The sequence below is a fragment of the Amphibalanus amphitrite genome, unplaced genomic scaffold (genome assembly GCF_019059575.1).
Source record: "Amphibalanus amphitrite isolate SeventyFive unplaced genomic scaffold, NRLGWU_Aamphi_draft 000064F_arrow, whole genome shotgun sequence".
Taxonomy (NCBI): domain Eukaryota; kingdom Metazoa; phylum Arthropoda; class Thecostraca; order Balanomorpha; family Balanidae; genus Amphibalanus; species Amphibalanus amphitrite.
In genome coordinates this window covers 899,271-923,641 of record NW_024881560.1, presented here as the reverse complement: position 1 = coordinate 923,641, position 24,371 = coordinate 899,271, and the positions used below count along the sequence as shown (strand labels likewise).

Below are 24,371 nucleotides of genomic sequence, written 5' to 3'. Positions count from 1 at the left end.
TCCAGCGCCAACGACGCAACCGGTCTGTGAAACTCAACACTCCGTTTTCCGGGTTAGATATTTTTTAACAACGAGCCGCCACGTCGCATACACTGTACAAGGCTTGACTCACGCCTGCATGTCATGAACTCATCGCGCTCACTCGCTCATACATTGCACTCACTTACTAACATACTGCGCTCACTTGCTCAAACATTCTCACTTGCTCACATATTGCGCTCACTCGCTCACTCGTAGACTCACTCTGCCCTCCCTCCCTCTCTCGACACGGGCGTTGCGACAGAGGGGCTCGGCCGGGCGGCTCTGGGCCGAGCTCAGATGCTCAGTATGTGATCAGACAGAGGTGGCGGCCGCTCGGACCGGCCCGACAGCTCGGACAGCTCGGAAGACAGCGGAGACGAGGCGCGGCGCGACACGGCGCCGGGTTCGCCGCAGAAGCGCCGCGGCTCGCCGTGCGCCGAGCCGCCTACAATAAATACGCTATATTAGAGAAAATATGCTCCGATTCCGTCGCCTCACATGTGGTAGGTATGGTCTCTCTTTTGCGCTGCAGTGCCGCTGCGTATGTACAATGTCTTTGGTTTAACGTAAAATACTGACCCGGCGAGCGGCGACAGCTAGATCGCGACTAAAATGCGTTCAGATGGAAGTTAGTGGACCTTCTCACTCCTCTCACCCATGCTCTCACGACTCACACACCTTGGTCGCTCACTCTCGCCCGATAAAGGTTTCAAAAGCAGTCCCAATGCCGTCTCGCCCGCGGCAGCCGACGGCGGCCGCCAGATGCGCATCTGCGGTGGAGTCGGGCTCGTCGATATCCACTCCATTGCCCGGCGACTGCAGGTAGCGAGACACCCCGCGCCGGCGCCGACATCGGACACGGCAGACCCACTGCTCGCGCCAGGGGCGCCGCGGACCACTAATGCCGAGAAATATCACATGGACGCCCTCGCACAGCGTCCGCTCGTCCGCGCCCGCCACCTGTCTCGGCTCCGGTGGCTCAAACGTTCCAGTAACTCCGGCCCGGGGTTACCCGGACCGTCCTTATACACTGGTCAAAAATGTACCGGTGGCGTTCGGTTCCTCCGTAGTAGCCAGCTCATAGTACCCATCTTCTCGTCATACGCGGGGCCGAAATGAGTAGAAGAGGATTCTGAGACCCACACTGTTCGCTGGCTCATGAGGACGTCTTGCCGACCGACAGCCACGAGGCGACCGACCAGCTCGACGCTCGAGGAAACTGTACAGCAGCTGGGGCGGAATCCTGGTGTCAGTATTTGAGTAACGAGACCGGCCCACCTGTCCTGTCCGTCGGCTCCTGACGTCCTGGCGGCGGCGGCGCTCCGCCGGCGGCACAGAGAGCTCCGCCAGAGCCCGCAGATCTGTCATAATAGGAGTGTTGGTGTGTCGCCCTCACACGGTGTCCAGTGATCTCTGGAGGTGTTGATCCCTCCAGCACACTGCCGTGCCGCCAGGCCATCACTGACGCTGGATATGGCTTCACACTCTGTGTGATTCGCACATCACCGGACACATAACGCGCCAATAAAACTGTACATAGTTTCATCGGCCGTCTCCCTCTCCTCTTCTCACACCTCACACCACTCGCCCACATCCTCCGGTCCTCTGATCGGTCACTGGTCGGTCACTGTTCCGTCCCATTCAGTCCGAGTCCGGCGGCGCCCGCTCGGAGAGCAGCTCCACGCTGTTGGCCTGCTCGGCGCTGAGGTAGCCGCGCGACACGGCGTAGTCCACCAGCGCCGTGTGACAGAACACGTACTGGTCGGGCATCTGGATGCTGTGCGCGCGCTGCGAGCGCACCTTCTCGACCGTGCCCTGCACGTCCACGGTGCCCACGTCCTCCAGGCGGCGTATGCAGATGTCCAGAGTGCACAGTGTGCCTGTGAAACAGCGGGGACGGCAGAGGTCAGATAACTGTGCCGACGTCCTCCAGGCGGCGTATGCAGATGTCCAGAGTGCACAAAGTGCCTGTGAGAGGGAGGAGGGGCGGGGGCCAATTAACATGTGGGGTGGGATTTTAGGGAGGATGGAGGCGACGAGTGGGAGGGTATAACGGGTGCGTTTCAACGCAATGATGGCTTTCTTATATCCAGCTCAGTTAAAATAAACAGTCTACAAGTAACTTTCGAGTTTCGGTGTCATCTCTTTTGAGAAATTCAATAAAACAAGCATTGGCTGATCGTCACTAGAATAAAACACGAGTTCCCTCCCTCCCTCTCCCTCTCTTTTCACCCCTCTATCCCTCTCTCCTCCCAGTCCCTCTGCCATCCCCCTCCACTCACCGGTCCGTCCGATGCCAGCACTGCAGTGGACCAGGATGGGCGGCCCCAGCGGGTGGCCCGTCCACGAGGGCGACAGCTCGGGCAGACGGCGCTCCTGGGTCTCGCGGATGGCCGCCAGAAACCGCAGCATTGTCTCGGCCGAGTGGGGAACGTTGTAGTCGGGCCAGGCCGTGAACAGAAAGTGCGTCACCTGAGGCCAGACACACGTACACGAGGTGTTAGTAACGACATAGTCACACCGGCAGAGGTAAAAAAGAGTTTGAAGGGAGGCTTTAGGGCGCGGGCTGCGAACTTCATTTAGCGATGTGATTTCATAAGTGGCTGTGATCGAGTGTATCATTGTGGTTGTTACTGCCAGGACTGAAGCTGTGTGCAAACTGCACGACGTCGACTAAAACGTTGGCAGTCTCTGCACAACAGATCGCATTTTTAAGCGGACGTGGCCTCAGCAGATTCCGAACAGTTCGCAAAACTGCAAATGGCCAATAATCCGTCAGCCGGCAGCGGCTCAACGCGGCACGACTTTAAATCGTCCGGGAAAGAGAAATAACATCGCCGGTAGTAAACATTTCCGAGAAACTAAAGAACTTTGTGCTGGAGCTTCACGAATCAGCCAACAGCAGTCTTGGAGAATCGAACAGAATGAAGGTCCTCACAATGTGAAACACTTAGCACGTCGCTGGCACGTCATCCCCAAACCCCGCTCGCGTTTTCGCCTGGCCGCTCTATCACTAAAACCTCAGCTGAATACTGAATCAGGCACTTCAGACTACCATCAGACGCCTCGCTCAAATCTGTCTTGTCTGGGTCTTGTCTGTCTAACGCATTCTGTAACTGTTGGGTTTGTGTGTTTAGTCAGATAAAGATGTTCAGACGCTACTCGCGAGTAAAGTTTTCTCTTTTTCTTTTGCATGGCTGCTGCTATTCTGCATCTACCAACACTGTATTTGACCCAACATACGAGACTAGTATCTGTCTCATACTGCTCCGTACTTTCTCCCTACTATAATACTCCTCGCTCCCCCCCCCCCCACATACACTCCCTCCAGTCCTCTCCCACCCGTCCCTCTCACCTCTCTCGTCTGCTCGGTGCGTGTGTCCGTCACCAGTAGCTGACTGACGTTATAGCAGTCGTGCTGTGTCACGCCCAGGTTCTCCACGGTGAAGAAGCCGTGCCGGGTCTCGGCGCCGAACTCGAGCGGCCAGTACCGGCCGCACTTGGTCCGGCCCTGCTCCACCAGTCGCGTGGTCATCACAATCAGCAGCACGCGCTGCTCCCACACCATTCGCCAGAAGTCGGCGAACGTGCCCGGGATCGGACCTGCGCGGGCCCGGGGAGAGGTCAGAACCGACAGCGGCAGGGGGGGGGGGTATAGGGAGAGGAAAAACTAGCCATCAGGTTTATTAATTTACCCATGCAAAATGCTATTTTCTTCTCAGGATTAGCGAGTTACAGTAGAGAGGCAGGAAGGGAGAGAACAGCACTTACACCAGCGCGGAGTGGGCTCAGACAGGTCGGGGAATCAGGACCTGCAGTGGTTAGTGCAGGATCTGCGAAGAGCGGAGAGAAAGAAACTAAAGGGTCGTCTTATAAGAACAAAATAAACGTGAATAGACCAATCAAAAACTGACTGGTGTATCCATGCAGTGCAAGTAGAATTGTACTCTCATCGGCGACTAACGCCGCCATTATTTCTACAAAAACCTTGACAGCCAGCCAGCCGCCTCGTCAGCCCCCGGTGCCACCGCCCACCTTGTGACGAGATGAAGGCGTTCTTCTGTTTATATCCGTCGACAAAGTTGGCGTTGATGTAGTCCGAGTTGGGGTCGTCGTTGACCTGGGTCAGCGTCACGCGGCTGTGGTCGTAGCAGAGCACGTCGCTGTACCGGTTCTTACCCCGGTTGGCCGGGATCCTGGCGGGGGGGGGGGGGGATGCGGCGGGTCAGAGCAGGTAACGGGGTAAAACAAAAATTAATGAAAAGGATGTTCAACGATTTTCTAAAGTAACGACCGGGGTACGATATCAGTGTCTGTACCTTCAGTAATCAATCAAGGATGTTAGGAGTTAACGCTATTTAGTAGTTAAAACAGCCGCACTACAAGTGGTGACCGGCCACATGCCAATATCGAAAAAGCATAAAAGACACCCCTCCCCAAAATCAGTACCAGATCGCCCATCTCCCTTTCATAAATCTGTGCTCCCATCCTCCTTCCGTCCCGCAGCACTCACATCGAGTGGTTGAAGGTGCCGGCCGGCGGTCGCGACTTGATCTCCCAGTAGTCGTCATAGAGGCCGCGGCGGCCCTTGGTCTGCAGCTGCTGCAGCAGCTCGACCAGCGTGATGCCGCGACCGTCGTCCATGTGCAGACTGTCGTCGTCGCTGAACCCCGAGCTCTCGGAGCAGCCGGCCGGCTCAGGGGAGCCACCGCCGCCTCCGCCCCCTCCGTCGCCAGCGCCGCAGTGGTCACGCTCGGCGGCCGGCCCCGGCGCCGTCGCGGGCGGCGGGGAGTCGGCCGGCCGGCGCTGCACGTTGCCGTCGCCGTCTGCCGACGAGAAGGAGGCCTCGGACGGCTCGCTGGCCACGCTGGCCGCCGTCGAGTTGTTGGCGTTGGCCATGTCGTCGGCCGCCATGCCCAGCCTTTCGCGGTCCAGCTGTGGGACGGCACAGAGGTCAACGCAGGCCAGCTCGATTCCTGCGCAAAGGTCAAAATGAGCGTGGTGATGCGAACGCTTGTCGATTTATCGATAACAAAGCAGTGAGTGTTTCATTAATCTTTTAACTAGAGCTGTCACCGCATTAGACCCCTAGGGCAATGTCGCGTCCCTTTCCAGTGCTGTGTTTATACCTTGGTGAGGCTGATGATACTCGGGCTATTCCCCTCAGTGTGTCCGTACCTGGGTGAGGCTGTTGTTGAGGTCACCCCCCCCCCCCCCTCCCGCGTTCATACCTGGGTGAGGCTGATGTCGCACAGGTCACCATCCGCCCGGCTACTCATCGAACGGTGGCAGTCGCGCAGCCACTGGGCATGGTCGGCACGCAACGTGCCACCGAACTGAGGCGGCAGCGACTCGCGCGCAATGTGCAGCGACAGCTAGCGGCACACACACAGCACACACACACGGCACACGGTTAGTTCAGAGCAGCACACCACCAACAGGGCAGGGTACGCCGTGTCGGGGGCAGCGGACGGCGTGGATGGACACCTGAGGTCGTACACCGCCGTGCACAGCCGCTCGGCCACCTGACCGGGCACAACTGGGTAAATATGAATGGGCCGGCCGGCACCAGCTGTTGGTGAATGACTACTCCGAACTGAATGGACAAACGCAAATCGATCAGTGCTTGAGTGTGATCGTCACGCGCAAATGTGAATGAAAGATGAAGAACAACCTACAAGCGATAAAAAAAAACAATGCATTAAATCAGCAACAATATAACATAAAAATGTGACTAATCCCTTTTGACCAAATTTTTCCGGAAATCAATAGCATGAAGGTAGGATAGTCCGCTCATATGCCCCCAGACACAACCCTACAAACAGAACGCTTTCACCCGTACGGACCTCCCCACAGCGATCCTCGCTGGCCCGCAGTTTCTCACAGACTTTGACCTCACTGTCCTCTAGCTGCTACCCCCACTGATCCAAACACAACCTGTGACCTAGATCGGCCCTAGGTAACCCCATCCCGTCACTGACCTCACGTGTCCCATCACTGACACCAGGTGTCCCCAATGACCTCTGACCCTCTGACCCTGCCCCCTCCGCCACTGACCTGGGGACGACTGACGGTCCACACACGGTCGCGCAGCTTCTCTCTGACAAACAGACGGAGGATTTTGAACGGCGCGCGGAACCAGAGGGGCGCCGTCACGATTAGCACCTTTTTCAGGCGCGCCGGGTAGCCGCCCTGCGGAGACACGGGCACAGAGGTCAGACGAGGAGACAGTCAGGTCAGCTGCCCGGCCGGCCAGATCGCACGACATTGGCACAAGACGGGATCAGAGAACGCATATGGAGGGTAGCGAACACATCACAATATATTGCATATGTTGTGGTGAGAACATGAACCAACTCGAGTTTTGAGCAAGTGTATAACAAGCTCACAATTACTTTTGCTCCTGCCTCAAACCACTTCTACGAACTAGTAAAAAGGGAAATAAATACAAATAAAAAAGGAGACAGAAAACGTTGGTCACTAGCACCCAAAGGCCCCAAGAATAATTCATCATTCAACGAGCCATCTTTGTTCCAGCCATTGCCATCAAAACTACCCCACTACACCCATTTCTCCATCTTCGCACTCCAGTCCAGGGCAGTGCCGCGTGCACCGCCCCCTCCCCCGCCGCGGCCGGCGGTGACCGACACCGTACGGCACACGGCTCTGTTTCCGGGCACGCCGGGGGCAGGGCAGGGGAGGGGAGGGTGCAGTGACGGTCGATGGCGGTCGATCGATACCGATGGTCGCCGTCCCGTCCAGCCTCTCCTCCCCTGCGCCCCCTCCCCTGCCACTGCCCACGGCGCCGCCTTGAGTGGACACTGGACACGGAGGGCGGTACCAGAGGGCGGTACCAGAGGGCGGTACCCAGAGGGCGGTACCCAGAGGGCGGTACCAGAGGGCGGTACCCAGAGGGCGGTACCAGAGGGCGGTACCAGAGGGAGGGAGTGAGGGTAGGGCACATGTGCACCCGATGAAGCCGGCAGCAATGATCGGTCACGGCGAAGGTGCTGTTTCGGGTCTACAATTCAGCATTGGTTTGGCATATGTCCAGCATGTCTTCAAGTCGGTTCTAGGCACTGCTCCTTAACCCGCGCCCGGCTGGGGTCCTGGATTTCCACGCCCTGCTGGGGGGGGGGGGGTGTTTGAACACCCCCCCCCCTTGTAACTCAGCTCCTGGGCCACGTAGCGATACGCGGAAGGCGGCGTTCGAAAGAGCGTCAAAAATAATGACGAAATCACTTCAGTCAATTTTTTGGTCAGGTCAAAGGTCAGGTCACCAGAGGTCATTGAAGGCAAAATTTCGCCGATTTCCAAGTCGAATGTCGAAAATTTCCAAGAAGCCAACGCATAACTCGAGAACCAATAGAGCTACAGCGCCGCGGAAAAGCGCATTCGATAGCCCTATTAAAGCCCTTTCTGAGTAATCCTCTCAGATTTGACCTAACGTCAACGGTTTTGCCTGCAGGGGGCAAAAACTGCCAAAAAAGCTGATTTTTTCGGAAACAGTTTTTCTACAATAACTTTTGACCCAAGCCTTGTACGAGCTTACTTTTACCGGCATTGTGTTCCTCTCGTCAAGACGCATCGAATGAACTATAAGTTAACCTTGAAAGGTCAACTTGAAAATTTGACCTCAGGTCAAGGTCATGACCTGACCGGAAAGGGTCATGTTGCATATCAGTCGATCCGTATCGTCGAGCTGAACACATCTAAGGCGTTTTCATCGCTCTAGCATGCCTCTATCAAAAGTTATTTGCGAAAAACTGTTAGATACCATTCGTGACCTAAGATGACCTCAGGGCATAAACAAGGGTCACGGACACCATTTTCGTGTTCAGTTTGTCTAAACTACTTGTAATTCTGTGTTTGGGAGTGTTTATAATGTCTTTTGTCCAAAAGAGGCGCATTTCAATTTTCTCCCATTGACTTATAATGGGGAGGTCGCAAAATTGACTTGACCTTAGGTCATCGATATCAAAATTCTGAGATATACATTTTGTACATGCTATTGCTCTTAGCAATCGCTGAAAGTTTCAAAGCGATCGGTCACTCGGTGTAGCTATGACAGACATTGAAACTTTTTATGAGGTGAGGTCACTTCAAGTGACCTGGTGACCTGACCTTGAATGACCTTGGTCTGAAATTTTCACAACATGTGTAGAATTGATGCATGATAAGGTGTACCAAAAACGTTTTTGAGATATTCGCGAAAAACCACAAGGGTGGGGGTGTTCAAACACCCCCCCCCCCCCAGCAGGGCGCGGGTTAACCGACGCAGTGATGTGTCAGGTCACAGGTCACTGGTGGTCACTGGTCCCTGTCACTGGACTCCTGCTGCTCCAGGTCACGGGTCAATCAGTGGTTTGACGTTTGTCCGGTCACTGCTCCGGTCACTGGTCTGACGTTTGCAGCCGGTGTTTTACCTAACATTTTCCTAAGAGGAGATCCATCGATGGATGATTGGGTTTTCAGGGCACCCAGACCTCAGGCAGAGGTCATCGGCGCCCAAGACCAATTAAATTAATCAGACAACCACATCGCCAGTAGGGGAAACATCGGAAAGAGAAGACGACCGGAGTGCCCCCACACAAAATACCCAGTTTCAACATCCAGTCGGTTACATAAATGTAACGAAATCCAGCATATCTGAACACACGGCGATTTCAGTACACTGTTAAAAACAATGGAGGTGCACGTCAATGACCGGCTAAGCAGTAAGTACTACCACATGAAGCTGACAAGTGTACGGAGCGTCCATACAGTGGACGTCATATACGTTCAATCACCGTCCCTGAGAACGGCAGGCGAGGATGGGAGCAGCTACAGACCATAAGAGACCAGTCATGATGATAACAGTTGATGTCAAGTGATGTGATACCCATATGTGTACACTGCAAACCGTACAGCTCGAACCCTAATACCACCCAATATTGATTAGAGAAACGCGTGCCAAAGCTTACGTCACTAGCCAGTCAAATCTTACGCATGGGCCGTTCACTTGTACAAAAAAGTAAAACAAGTGTCCGTTTTTCAATTCCTCCACCTCTTTTGTATTGCAAACATCGTGAAGTTGATGACAATACGGACCAATATTTTCAGCCAGTGCTTCAACGTCTCGGTGGCATGTGCAATATGCATCTGAGCTGAAAAGGCTAAAACTCGATTAACCTGGAGGAATTTCGCCACGCCGATTGTGGTATCAAGGAATGAAGTACGTGAAGAAATGAAGTTGCCAGGACTATTCTGATGCCACCCCGCGGTGTTGCGGCTATTCCGAATAGTGAGCTGCAGAAAGCACCCCGAACTACTTGGCAACAGCGTTCCGGGTCATACCTACTGCCGATACCATACCAATCGAGAGGTGGCATGTCAAACAAGGTGTTCCTATGCCATTGCTCTCACCGGATTCACGTCCTGATGGAAAGCTACCTCTGAATAGACAATTGTGGACATGATTTCGTATCTTATATCCCACATCAAGATCCGTGAGATCAGATTCTTGACCTATTTATCAGATCCATGCAACTTCCAATTCTGACTGCGCACCGCAGCCGGAAACATGTCACTCGCGTAGGTCATCTAATTGGGCGACATGCAAGACGCTATTGGTACCCTAAAGTCAAAAGTGAGCTTTCGGTGCGTCCATATCGTCTACACCAGTGGCCAGTGGGTGAAGCATCACGCCGCTGTACATCTGGCCGTTTGAAAACGATTCAATTTCCAAGGTCACCCACCGGCCATGACACTGGCGACCGTAAGCACGAGAACACAGAACAGAACAACTTGATCAAACACACTGCTTGGCAACGCCAGACACAAGCTCTAACATAACATTCACTGTGTAGCATCGCCACAAACTCCTTCACGGTTATACACCTCATGTCAGACGACATCAAGTATCAATAAGAACAATGCACATTCTCCATATCCAACAGAAAGCAATGTGAGCTAATGCACACCAAAAGATTACAAAATGCGCCTAAAAATGTTTGGGTGACAGCAGTAAGAAAACCTGAAAGCCCAGGGAATGCGGTAGAACGAAATCCAAGTCTAATCGGGTCGTAATATCACGTGTCATCAAACCTAGAATAATGTGTGTCGTTGCACCCACCATTAACAATACCTAATCGCCTCCGAATGTGAACGCCTATTTGCTGTCACTCACACAACCAAGGTCACTCTGTTCCCAGCACGGGACTGGGTACCGGTGACGGCCTTCGGACCCCTCACCTATGAATGGCGGTGGGCGTGCACCGGGCGGGCCGGGGGCGGGGACGGGGGCGGGGCGATCGCCGGCGGCGGGGGCGTACAGACTCCTCGTCCCTCGGCTGACCAGGGGCCGCTCCGTGCACTGCACACTCTCTGCACCTCGATCACGCGGTGCCTCTCGCTCGCAGCGCACACAGGCACACGGTGCTCGTCTGCGCTCGTCCCGGCGGCGGCGGCGATCGCACAGGCGCGCCGCCCGTGGCCGGAGCTCAGCTGACTTTTGCGTATCGACCGGCCGGCTACCGTCGCCGCCGCCGCGCCGCGCCGAGCGCCCTTCATAGGGGACGCGGTCGGCGCCGCGCCGAGAGGGGACTCGCCGGCCCTTTGTGTGCCCCGCCGGGTCAATACTGGCCGTGGCCGACCCTGAGGGCGCACGGCAGTCCGCGGCCGGCGGCCGGTTGGCAGCACAGGTCCGCCGCCGCCCGGCGCCGAGCCACCGCGTAGTCGGCTCCCGGAACGCCAGGCCGACCGAGCAACAGCATACCTGGCCGGCTGGCCGCCCCCGCGCCGGCGCCACCTCCGTGAAGACGGCCGCACGTGATTCATTATTTCGCAGAGGAGGTAATCAATAGCCCATGTCTATTCGTGGCCGACAGAGCGACAATGCCGCTCAGCGCCGGAGCCGAGCGCCGCCTCCTAATGGCCGCCGAGCCGGTGATGATCCGTGAAATGTCGACCGTCCCATTCCTTCATTTCAGTTTCTTGAAGTTCAATACCACTGGCGATTCCAGCTTATGTTTTATCGATGATCATGGTAAAATGTCAGGTAATTCAAAGGCCTTCGTGATAAGAAATAAGAAAATAGTGCAATGCACATTCAATATACAGTCTATTTATGCAGCACCATTCACACCACCACTGTCATCACCATCGACACCAACATCAGACCAGGCCCGCTAAAAAACCATCCCCGACCATCCGAGCTCCACTCAGAACAACCCGAGGCAGAAAAGAGGATGCATCATATCAGGGCTGCGGAGTCGGAGTCGGAGTCGGCAGTTGTGACCGAAGTCGGAGTCGGAGTCGGAGTCGATTTTGGAAACCCGACCCGAAGTCGGAGTCGGAGTCGCCGATAATCCGTCGACTCCGCAGCCCTGCCAGGTCTGCGGAGTCGGAGTCGGGAGTTGGAGTCGGTCGGAGTCGACAGTTCTGCCCGGAGTCGGAGTCGGAGTTGGTTTTTGAAAGCTGGAGTCGGAGTCAGAGTCGGAATTTCCGAAAATCCATTAACTCCGCAGCCCTGCATCACATCCCACCAAAACACACCACATCTGACCACATTGGGCCAGTCGGCACGCGGGAGCCGTACCTTAGCCCGGCGGTGAACATGCACGACCAACTCAGACGCACAACTCACAAGACGCACGCATTCAAGACGCGAGCACCGGGCGGGGTGGCTGACCGACCAACAGCGAGTGGCGACCGGGATCGGTACAGGGGGAGCGAGATGACACGATAGGTCGCCAGCGCTCGGCGCACAGAGTCGCAGCCAGAGCGCGCAAAAAGAGACGTAAATGGTGGGCATTGGAGTTTGTCTCCAAGCCGACTGAAGGTCTGTGTGTTCCTTGGAAATAGGAGAATTGTGTTATTGATAAATGAATAACGCATGAAGAAGGAAACACTTCTTTATTTATTTTGTCGTGAAAGCCTTGATCTGCAAGTGCGAAGCATTAATTGGTTGGATTCCTTTTAAAGAAGCAATGCTGTTCCCTGCTGGTCGACAAAAATGTGTTCACCTCCCCAGTTCCCACATCCCTCCTACACACAGAACACTTCCCCAGTCCCACATCCCACACACCCATCACAGCCATCCCAGGAACGCGGATTGTGCACGGCAACAACGCCAGCAGAGCAGCGCACCAATCAGCGCCACTGGGGACTGGGGGAAACCCGACAGCCCAGAACAGTGTGCCGACGTAATGGCACAGCGACAAGGCCTCGGTGGGTGTTGGCGTGGCCAGGCCGGGAGTCCCGCCCGAGGGGAAGAACGGGATCAATTGTGTCAACGGGACGGTTTGCAAGCGTCCGTCCGTCCGTCTATATTTGGTTGGCTGGTTGGTTGGTTGGTTGGTTGGTTGGTTGGTTGGTTGGTTGGTTGGTTGGTTGGTTGGTTGGTTGGTTGGTTGGTTGGTTGGACAGTGGTCGGTAAGTCTGTCCGTCGCATGTTGGTCTGCCGGTTTGTCCAGTCTGTCCTTCTGAGCTCCGCTTAGTAACTCCACGACGGCTGGGAATTACTTCGGTTGCCGTGTTTGTTCCGTTGTAAAATGTCAATGTGTTTTTGATCAGCACCGTCGTTAGAAGCTGACCTTTGGGTCTCGTCCAATCATAATGACCGCCTAGGTATGCAGCATTGGAAAATAGTCTCATTGTTTCACTGCAATTGAAATTCACATGAAAGTAAAATAGGCAATGTTTGCCTGTTTGCTTGTCGATGTTTCAAGGGGCGTGGTAGTCGGAAAACGCTTACCTTCAACAGCGTGAGGATTTTCTGACTGAGGTCGTAGTCGAAGTTTGAGTATTTCGAGTCGGACATGTCGTATATGAAGACGAGCCCGTTCCGCTGGGCGTCGATGCTCTCCATCGCCACGTCCAGCTGGTACACGATGCCCTGCGGCAGAAGATGTGGGACGTCAAGAGCTGATAGAAAGGGCAGGTTTCAAAATTGGAACTTAGGCCAGTAATTCATTCAAACAACACCACTATACATACAATGCGGAAACAGATGAACTGCATGCCGTTATTTGACCGGGCACCGAGCCACATTGCGACAGCGTAGCGGCCGGCTCCCAGGGGTGAGCGGCGGGACGCTGCACACCAGAGACTAGAGAGCTCCATTTCCGGCGGCCGGCGCTTCCGTCTAGCGTCAGCGGCGGGTCAGGGCCGCCTCCCGACAGCCGGGTGGCATCACGGCTCCGTCGGCCGCGCCGCACGGTGTCAGCTCCGACGGCCGGCGCGGAGCCGCCCGGCGATCACCGACAGACCGGCCGCGGTCCGGTCCCGGCCACCCCCGCACCGACCGCCCCGCGGCGGGTCCCGATCGCTCGGTGCTTCCCCAGGTTCGATCGAACAGGTCATCCGCCGACTGAGCGCAGCGGATCGCCGCCAGAGACGCAGATCTACGCGGTAACGTCGGCGGAAAGTTCGATCACGCCTCGACTTCAGATCGGCACGCTCCCAGCGCCGCCGGACTTGCAGCAGACGGGTGCGTCGACGTCCGGGTTCGGTGAATACGGTACATCCAGTGGAAAGGTTAACACAGCATCGACTTAGGCCGGTTGCAGGATACCGCGCTTAGAGACTGATCTTCATTTCTTTTTACATTCCTGCTGTTCCACTGCAATAGATTTAATAAATATAAAGGGCAAATGGTAACCTAAGCCCCCTGCTGTCAAGTTGATCTGCAGCTGCAATGAGTTTGAATGAATGAATGGGGGGGGATGAACATTTCACGAGAACAGCGCACCCGCTTCATGCTGTCACTGTTAGCAGTCATCTCGTGTTATCATCGACCTCAAGTTAGTCGAGCCGCTTAAGCAAACTCCAGTAACGAGGCAGGACATGTGTACCGCATGGTCAGCCGGATGCTCAGCTGAATCCACACTCCACAGTCATACTTCCGCCGCGCAGGCCTGTGGTGATTTTCCAGAGTGGATTAAAGACGATACGCCCACTTCCGCTGACGGGTGGCTGTTAGCTGAGGTGCTTACCAGAGAGTCACGGTGAGGCCAGCATTCAACGCAAATTTAGCTGCTAACAATTGAACTCACGCTGCTATGAAGAAAACGGCAGGCATAGGTACAATCAAATTTATGTTCATTGAACGCGGATCCCGATTCTCTGGAACGGTGCACTGTCCAGGTCGCAGGCCATCACAGCGCTTTGCTGCTGGTCACAAACGATCGGGAGTGCCGAACCGGACAACTCGGCACTTCAGAGCGAGCAGCGTCCGCCACGACAGAAGCTGGAGAACGACTATTCGAGAAACAAGGGGTCCCACGCTGCACGCAACGAAACCACGATATGCCGACACCAACCGAGGAGAAAACAAAACTTCATCGTTCCGTAAACAACAGCATGCCTACCCATTGGATCACTCCTCTGAAAATCTGATCCGTTAGGGTGAGCTTTGAAGCAAATGCAGAATTACTCTGTATCAGGGGAAAAGAGACGCTACAACTTACAAGCGTGCAGCTGTGCTGGCAGGTGTGCATTTACAGCCAGAGGGCTGGGCTACAGCGGGAGATGTTGGTGCAGGATAAGGCGGGTGGTGAGCGCTTAAAAGCGCTGCAAATCCGCGTTATCCGTGACTACCAAACCAACACCAACGTATTATTTTTGTATCATGTGGATCTCATCTGGAGCGAAAAAAAGCAAGAAAATGGCGCTACAAGTATGAAACCTCTCCCACAAAGCGTGTCACGATAAAAGGCATTTTTACCCATGTTTCGTGGCATTCTTTCTTACTGCCATGTTGTACATGCGGCCATAGTTAGTTACCCTCAACCTTAGAAAGAACATTAGCCGTCATTGTGATGGATGTCTAAATACCTGAGTCCTATTTTTAACATTGCAAAATAATGTTGAACATAGCGAGAACACACAAGATAACCAAATCCACATAACCAGATGCACTGACCGTGAACTCAGGAGACGTCATAAGCTTCGGATTGTGCAAACCACAGCACGGACAGAGGAAGAAAAATCAGCTCCGTGAGCGAAGAGCATTAAAAGAGGCCCCAGATAACTATTCACCACACTGTTAAAGTTCCATATATGTTAAGTCTGTAGAAGTGGAAGCTGGTAAAGTTGCGAAGCTGAGAGAAGGCGCGATGCCAGGCTTAACTTCAGTGACAGGTGAAGGGCGGAATTCGCGCTGCTATATATAACAGCCAGCTGTGTCACAACACGGCTTCATTCAGCGTACGCAGTCCATCTACTGGGGCATTATGTTGAGTCCACGTTCCTCCACAATGTTTCGTTATCCAAACATAAAGGAGCATTCGAATGCACAGCAAACATATCATGTCAGGAAGTACAAAGTACAATCTCACCACTGCATGACTAAAACAGCAACCAGAACTAAGTTACCAGGGAGGCAACGCAAGGCTTTCTCTGAACCCGGCAGGGTCGCCTCCGCCCATCCCCGTGGTATGTCCGGCGTTGGAGGGGAGGGGAGGCACGCCGCCACCGCGCCGGCACCGCGCCTACATCAGAGACATTCCCTAGACGACTCAGTTCATTCAGTGACCCGGCACAGGCGCGGTACACCTTGCCTCGCCGTCACCCGACACAGGCGGCACGCAGCACCGACGGCTCTGGTCTCCCCTGTGCCTTCCCGAGTCGGCGCGGGACACCTCAGTCGCTGCCATGGACGGCTGGGCTATGAGGACACTGGGGACACTACAGATGGCGCTGTCGGGTGGGTCTATGAACCCAAAACGTCCACCGACCAACGTCCCACCACAAACGAAGCAGCTAAGGATATGGAAACTTAGCGTGGGCATGCTGGTACTCGATGGATCCGACCGAGAGAGAAATTTCCGGCAGCCGCGTGGTGCTCACCAGCCCGCGCGCTATAAATACGACTCCTTCCCCTCTCTGACTTCTCCTGCTAAGAATGCAGAACGAGGAAACCCGACAGGTAAGAAGGTAATGAGACCGTCCCGCTCTGACACTGACCGGACCGCCCCGCTCTGGCACTGGTCGGGCCGCCCCGCTCTGGCACTGGTCGGGCCGCCCCGCTCTGGCACTGGTCGGGCCGCCCCGCTCTGGCACTGGTCGGGCCGCCCCGCTCTGGCACTGACCTGCAGCGTGTCCTTGTGTGTGGAGAGGTGCGGAAAGTGGAGCCGGGCCGTGAACAGCGCTATCGAGGCGCCGCAGCTGTCCCGCGCCGGCTGTCGGACACACACACGGCACGGGTCAGACTGGGGTCACACATGTCACGGTGGAGTCACACGGGTCAGACTGGGGTCACCCAGGTCAGACTGGGGTCACACAGGTTAGACTAGGGTCACACAGGTCACGGTGGGGTGGCACGGTCAAACTGCGTCACAACTCACACCGCCCAGTCATGATCAGACTGAGGTTAAATACTGGGATTAGCTGCCGTGGTCTGCCATCATTGGTCAGACAGAAGATCATGGCTTAGGCTGCAAAGCTATACAAAAGCAAAGGAATAATGAATAACGCTTAAAAGACAATTGTAGGCTCATAATCAACACAAAGTTCAAGTAACAGCCAGCGTCATCGCACAGCGGTCAAGGTGGCCGGTGCGTTAGCTACTGTGAAATTATACGAGTTTAACGAATGAATAAGCATTCACACAATAAAACCAATGGGTTCCACACCGCGAGCGTCACTCACCAGTAGCGTGAATTTGCCCATTTCCAGCTCGCTCTTGAGAGGGTTCTCGTGAGGCCGGAAATCGGTGAGATTCTCCATGAGTCTTGTTCGCTCGTGCTGCTCGTAAAGCGTTAGCGCCCTGTGTGGGTAAGAAAAGACCCGTGTACGTTAGGTATCACTTAACAGAGCGTCAAACGGTCGCATTCGTCACGTCATCGTCATACTGTCAGTGCCTGTGCTGACGCATCATAAATGATTAAACGAAATGCAAAAAAAGCAGAGCAGTCTAACACCATACGAACAAATGCAAACCAACAACATTGGTGTACGCCCTGAATTAAGGCAACAAGTATCCAACCAAACGTTTGTATTTTCATCAGCATTTGGATGTGATTGCAATGCTAACCTCGTTGTAGCGAAGCTTGAGTATAAAAAAAAATAGATCAGTCATATTGGACTCTATGAAATCCATAGCAGCGAGATATTTTACAAATTTACATCATCAAACACACTTTTGATTCTCCCTTCCGATAACGTCATTGTTGCTGCATACCGGTCAACATCGAACTTCCGGGCCATCAGGAATTTCACGGCAGTCTTCCACGTGATGGGGCCGGCATTCTTTCTGGCGCGGGCCTTGTTCACGATCTCGAGGAACTTCTGCGTCGCCTGAAGACAATATAGACACATGAGAGTGGTAGAAGTGGCCATGGACGGACTCGAAAAGGAGCCGAACAGTATACATTCAATCAAATGACCTCCGGAGGAAAATGACGCTTTGCGGGAGCACACAATTTAATAAGTTGTAAAGCGATGCAGAGATTGAGGGCATGAATAAAAATTACCTAAATAATCATCTCTTTTAACCAATAAATATGTAGTACTTTTTAAAAAAGGCACTCTGAAGACAGGAAGAATTACCAGTCCTTCAACAGCTACCATTCAGTAACTGCTCTTTAACCTACCTCCTCCTCCTCAGCTGACAGAAGAGATGCCATCTTCATTCCCAATGGGGTGGCTGAGAGCCTTTACAGGACAAAATCTTACAAAGCTTTAGAACTAAACAGAGTCTCAGTGATGAGTCAAGCACTATCTGTCTTGAAAGGCTTCTATTGAGACTGTTTCAATTATTTTCAAAAAGCATAACAGGTGATGCATTTAGTAATGTCTCTGATGGAATCTGAAAGAAACAGCATGTTAAGGTGACATGATTTTGCAACTTGGTGTTTATGCAATGTGTATGTGTTGTGAATGAAGTACACACCACAGTTCTACAGTTCTGCTAAGTGCTACATTCAAGTACCTACCAACACAAGAAGCTTAATTTTATATCTAGAAAGCCCATGTGAATCATGAATTGCTAGCTCACATGGTCTAAAAGAATTCAACCAGCTCTCTTTTCATTCTTTAACTTATGTTTCCAGTACTCTTCCAGTAATTATCCTTCCTCACATCATTACTTCTCCTATAAATTTATCCAATTGACCTGCTAAAACAATTTGGTGCCTATATTTCAGAGTTCAGGTTGCACAGGTCACAGCTAATCCTTGAATACCTACCTACCTAGTTAGTGATAACCTGTTGATGAAAGCATTCCATGTGAACAAACATCAGTGGCTTGCAAATTGCACATTACAATTACAAACAAAAATATATGATTAATGGTTCCTAGTTCCTACCACCTTGCTCATCAGTATCACTGAACATCTCAACAATTGGTTGAAAAGTTCATAAATAGTTCAAGTTCAAGACAAGATATTTTTGAAGCCTATTAAATTGAGCACATCTATATCTTATCTAAGAGTAAGTATATCATCAAAAACAGCCTCTTTTGTCTTGTGATGCCTGCATTATCATTCCTATAAATTTAATATTGATATTCCCATAATAAAAGTTAGATTTTGAGTTGAGAGACTACTAACACATTTAAACTGGGCCTTTGTTGCATTGATATGATATAGCCTTGCAAATGCAGGCTGGGGCTGACAATATGTGAATGTAACACAGTCAATGAGTGCAATTAATTACATCAAAGTTGCAACTTTGTTGGCAATGATTAGAGATATGCAGTTAAATTTTACATAATCTCCTTGACCTGGGGGGATTCGTAAAAGTAGGGCCGTCATCATCATTTGTAATTTGAATTACTTTCTGATGTTTACAAACACAGTTTGGGCAGTCCAACAACATGATTAATCATGACAACATCGAATTTTACACTCCAATTCTATAACGTAGTTACCTGTCCCTGCTCATTGCCATTTAAAATAGCATTTAGAATAGATAGAGAGGCAGCCCCTTTGAAAACGCAAGCGGTAGGTCAGGTAGTCGTTGACAAAGTACCAGATGATGTATCAGACGGTATCAGACATCGAATCGAATGTCATTCAATGCAGATATGAACACATGTGAAAAGCACCTATAGTAGTGGACTCGACGGTAAGTATTTTCAATAATAAATTATGAATTTTGGTACACGACCAATCACACGACCGCCGCCAAACACTTTTGGGCGGATCTTCGGCAGACGGCAAATGTATCAAGGACAAGGATCAACAGTTGTTACCGGTACGACACCGTTTCCAAACTGACGATTTAACAACATTTTACAATATTTACATCTAGTTTAGGTGTATTAACTTTTTTTTGAAAATAAATTACACAATTTTTAAATCATTTGCTTTTTTTGTGCAGTCAAACTCACGTTTTGATATCAAGTGTTAACAAAAAATATATCTTACGTCATTTAATTCCAGATTGTTGATCACTGCATTGTTGTGTTTTGGATGCGCTACGTTTGTCTATTTTGCCGCTTGGTGTTGCAAAGCGTTGCAAAGAGCGTGTCAGTGTTATTCGAGTTTCTAGTTAAATTGTTTGTGATATTTTCGGTGTTATCCCTTTAAGATCATTCAATAATCGCACAGCCAAGTTGTCTGAAGTCTCCATTTCTCCATGTTTGCAGAGAAAGGACAGGAATATCAAAATTGGGGGTCAGGGTTCCATGTTTCAAGGAAACTGAAACTGACCTGGACCGGGTCCAATGCGCACTGCAAGTTGTGACGGTCCCTACCTAATGGAAGCACCAGTTTGTCGTTTTTCAGCCATTTGGGCTGTGGGGATTGAGTTACCAAGAGAGCTATCTTTCGGAAGAATTACAACACATTTTGCGCTTTGAAGGTAGTTGTTAGATTGGTGAAAATCATGGATCGGCCAACCGTTGAGAACTGGTTGAGGACGCTATTCCTTGGCCAGTATTCTGAATCATTTTTGGACAATGGATATGATGAGCTTGAAATTTGTAAGCAGATTGGTGAACAGGATCTTGATGCTGTGGGTGTATTCAATCCAACTCATCGATTTAAAATCTTGGAAGCAGTTAGGAAGCTGAGAGAAGAGGGAGCAACTGCAGTTTATTTTACAGTTGAAGAAGTGTTGAAGTCTGGAGAGTGTAAATGTGGTGTTGAGAAGGCAATGAGAATACCTCCCTCTCATGCATCCAAGTATATTCCTCAAAAAGCATGTCATTTCTGTACATCAAACTCTGAGAGCATGAGCACATGCAGCAGTCCACCAGAACCAAAGACTCCATTGCCAGAGCTGAAGAGACTGCCTGCTCAGAAATTGAGGCAGATGCTTCAGAATAAATTGGTTATTGATGGCATCAAGCTTTACAATTCACCATACTCTACAAAGGTGGGCAATATGAATCCTAGTTGTGACTTTTGTTTGTGTTGTTTTCAGAAACATGAGTAGGTAATTGTGCTATGCAAAACTTTTGTTTTAGCATCTTAAATGATGTATTACCTTTTTTACTCACAATTCAACTAGGCTTTGTTTCACGCTTTAGCTCATGCTCCTTTGATCCTTCATTGCAAAGTGTTGTATCCTTTTAACTGACAAGTGTCTTTCCATCTGATTTCAGGATGGCAGGACTGGCTACCTGAATGGTCTGGCATCTCGCTATGCAGATGATGTTCAGACCCACTACCAGGATGTTCTTCAGCAGCTGGATGTGCTGCGGCAGCAGGCATGGCAGCAGGTGATGGAGGGCGACGGCAGGTCCGGACCTGGCTCTCCACCGACCCTCGCGCCTCCACCGCCACCAGTTCAGCAGCAGCAGCAGCAGCCGGACCTGACTCAGTCCGTTCAGCCCATCTACCAGCCAGGCCAGTACTTGGTGAGTTCTCAGGTCAATTGCAATTCTGGAGTTTTTTTTGTCATTTTAGAATTTAGTGCCAAGCCTACTGCTCTGCAGTCTGCAGTCCACACTTTGCTTCTCATTTGTTTGTCGCCATGTGTGATATGGGTCCATTTGGTGTCATCGCTGTCCACCGGCACCGACGACCCTCACCGGGTTAATACATATCGTCACCGCCCGGCGCACAGGAAACCGTCGCGTGACGGCGTCGGCAGATGGCGGCCCGATATGACGTGACCCGTGGGGCGGCTCGGGGGGGGGGGGGCTCGGTCCAGCCGTGGGGAAGGGTCACAACCGGAACACTAGTGCTGATAGTGTACTGGGAAAGCTATCGCCAGGAATCTGCCAGTGTGTGTCGTTTTGTACATTTAACACTGGCGACGACCGATGGTGGGGGGCGGGAGGGAAAGATCGATTGAAGGCTGACACACGTGATGAATAACGGAAGTGCTTCAGTTAGTCCGTTATCTATGAGCTGATATATGCTTCCCTTGCAAGTGGCTTTGCAAAGGGATTGTGCCATTGGTGGTTGTTGGACGGACAATGATTGAGCAATCAGCAGTGATACTGATAACTGAGGAGCAGTGATGACTCTACCTCAGTATATAGGTAGGCTCTCACCTCTACCAGTAATGTGGAGCCGCAAAAAGAATGAATGGGTCCAGCTCTGGTTGAGTATTTCGGCTCTGGCTCCGACTATCTGTGCAAAAATAAGAAATGGTACTTGGCGCCGGCTCTTGACTAGAACGTTTATATGACTTGGCTCTTCGCAACGCAAAAACAACTCCACCAAACGGCAACCAAAGTGCGCGTGTCGTTGAAATTCGTGTCAAATTCATGATTTTTTTTTTCAATATCATATTTTAGTTTCAGATTAATGTTTACAATGTAAACAGATAAGCCAGTCCCAATGAACTGAATTTTAGATGATTAATTGTCCTGATAGCACATGATGTTTTTCAAAGCCGTTATCGATGAGTTTGTTTGTTTTCGGTGTTGTGTTCATCGAATGTGAAACACCATTATGGTTTAATGATTTCCTTTTATGTGCTACGGACGTATGTTTTACATTTCTTCTAAATCCAAGCATTGTAAATCGCCACATTACCTGCAAAAGTCACGTTTTCAGCACGTTTACACGTCATCTTCCTTGTTTGGGCTGCGGCCACCGGGAAAAGTGGAACTACTGGCCGGTCAAGTTTCCGCGTAATTGACCCTGTCGCCGGTTGTGATCTGACCGATTGTCAGCTCTATCCGCGCTGGCAGACCTACACAGATGGGGTATACTGAGCAGTGTTCACTCGATATTGACGGGGTTTCCATTGAATGGGGTCTCGGGATTAGCCTCGGTCCCAACTCCCACAGTCCCTTGGTGACATCAGCCGGGGATGGCGTAATGGCGAGTGATATGATAGCGCGCCATGATGTCATTGGGTATGCCGTTACGATGTGACATCACCGGAAGCTTGCTTATTTTAGCAGTGATAACACGGTATTGATTGTCTACGATTGTTAGGTCGTCTGACTAAATGCGTCATTTTAGGTTCTGTCGAAGTCTGTTGTTCGCAATTGTTGTATATGGCTGGTCCTTCCCCTCTTTTTCGTTTTCCTCTCCGGCACTGTTGACCGGGCGTGGCTCCTCTTTCTCAGCCGTCCAGCTGCCTCAGCGACAATGACGAGGATGAGATCTACGGCTTCGGGTACGGCATGTACGACCCCCGCGCGCTGGAGTCGCAGCACAGCCGCAGGCGGGGGTGAGTGCCCGGAGGGTGCGGGAAGTATAGGCTCGCTGTCGCTGGCCGGTCGGCGGTTTGGTGGTTTGGTGGGCTTGTGCAAGTGACTCAGGTGGTTTGAGATGTAATGCCAGTTTTTTAATGTTTATTCAATTTTATTGGTATTTATTTCCGCCCTTGGTGATCTAGAATCTAGCGATGATCACTTTTAGCCGTTCATATTAAGTTATATGCAATTCAAAATGCTTACTTTATGATTACATGCATTTGTGAATTACATGTAAGTGCTTTTGACTGGCACTGCTATTACTCACAAAAATTCTTGGAGTTTCATTTGAAACTCTCAAGTCTCAGTACACTGCGAGTTTCAAATACACTGCGCAGTGTATATTGGCTCCAGCGATCCCTCCAAGTCACCATTATGGACAATGAGGTGCTGAGTGTCGCTGCGTCGGCCGCCGGTCCGCTGGCGATCCCCATTCGAGGGCGCTCGTCTGCCGACCGTCGGTCGTGCCGGTCGGTCGCTCGGCGAGTGAGCCATTTCCGCTGTGTGCCGCAGGTCCCGGTCGCGCTCACCGGCCTACGCAGTACCGCAGGACGGCTCCGGTGAGTCCCCCACGGGCCACGGCCATCACCCCTCCCTCTAACTGGTCCCCCGTCCATTCAGTCGTCGACCGGATGGACATCCGGTCGACATGCATTGGTTATACATTATGATACATGTATTGGTTATACATGTATCGAGCATGTAGGTCTTTTCTGTCCTAAGTTTTTGTTTTTCGTTCTATGTGGAAACCCGTATGAAGTTGGCGTTGTGTTGTCTGTTGCTATGCACATTTTGCGTACATGCTTCTGTCTGCAGTGTGTAACCTTTTCGGTCTGTTCTGTTCATGAGCTGACCCAGTTTGACATCTCGTTTAACGGCCTGTATGACCTTCGGTCGTCCATATATGACCTCTCGGTCTTCTCCCCGTGACCTTTTGTTGCCCGCAGTGACCTCTGTCGGTTCTGTCTGACCCCTCTGCCCCTCCCCCCGGCAGACGGGGACGATCGTCGCTCCGCCCTGCCGGCTGGCGCTACCCTGAGTGCCGCCAACGGCAAAAAGCGGGGCCGGCTCGGCCGGCTGTTCCGCACGCTCAAAATCAACCGGCACCACAACTTCCCCAAGCTGGGACGGACCAAGGTAGGATGGGCTGGCTGGTGGGGCTCCCGAGCGGATGACCGGGTGCCTGGGACAGTGTATTTCGTTAGTGTAAAGTGACAGGACAAAACGTTGGCTGTTACTAAGCTACGTCGAGTCATTTTGGTCTTCCTGCAGGTCTGGTCCGTTGTAGCTGCTACCTACGCGGCAGCAAATATACTCGTACCATAAAGTATTGAAACTTTCTAAAATAAATGTTTCTTGTTTCCTTTTCCCATGATTCAAGCTGAGTTAATCGACGCAGATTAATGACTGGCTGTTTCTTCTAAGATGGTATTTATGATGATAGGATTCAACTACTTTCAACTTCTGACCGCTTGCGGCCGATAGTTGACGGTGGGTAACTAGCAAAAAGTTATCAGAAGTTTAGCTAGATGAGAAAATATATCATGCGCTGTCGGGCTTGGAATATTTTGCTTCCGTTACCTCCACTGATTAATGTGCAGCATTCAACAAAGATCCAGATTTAACATTCAAGCCTGCACTCCGCAGCGTATGGTGATTCTACCGACCCCAGAAAATTATCAGCAACACCGACGTAGCAGCAATATTCTCAGCCGCCCGTGGAGCGTTCCTTGTGGAGCGCAATAGCATTGATCGCCGATCG

At 51.8% G+C, this 24,371-nt stretch overlaps 1 protein-coding gene across 4 annotated transcripts; it reads right to left on the bottom strand.

Moving 5' to 3' along the window:
• Nucleotides 1–40: 40 nt before the first annotated feature.
• LOC122378749 (tyrosine-protein phosphatase non-receptor type 9-like) lies at nt 41–19,146 on the bottom strand. Of its 4 annotated transcripts, none has more exons than XM_043360210.1 (13): nt 19,109–19,146; nt 17,598–17,812; nt 17,186–17,301; nt 16,654–16,771; nt 16,095–16,184; nt 12,758–12,898; nt 6,079–6,213; nt 5,253–5,396; nt 4,535–4,956; nt 4,057–4,217; nt 3,377–3,624; nt 2,304–2,493; nt 41–1,901 (listed from the first exon to the last, which is right to left on the bottom strand). In XM_043360210.1, the coding sequence occupies exons 2-13, from the start codon at nt 17,634–17,636 to the stop codon at nt 1,663–1,665; spliced, it is 2,043 nt and encodes a 680-aa protein (XP_043216145.1). In that variant the 5' UTR covers nt 17,637–17,812; nt 19,109–19,146; the 3' UTR covers nt 41–1,662. The 4 variants fall into 4 exon arrangements, with proteins under 4 accessions (XP_043216145.1, XP_043216144.1, XP_043216146.1 ...); XM_043360209.1 differs by having other exon boundaries at nt 19,114–19,146; XM_043360211.1 differs by having other exon boundaries at nt 17,598–17,802; nt 19,114–19,135.
• Between the last annotated feature and the right edge of the window lie 5,225 nt (nt 19,147–24,371).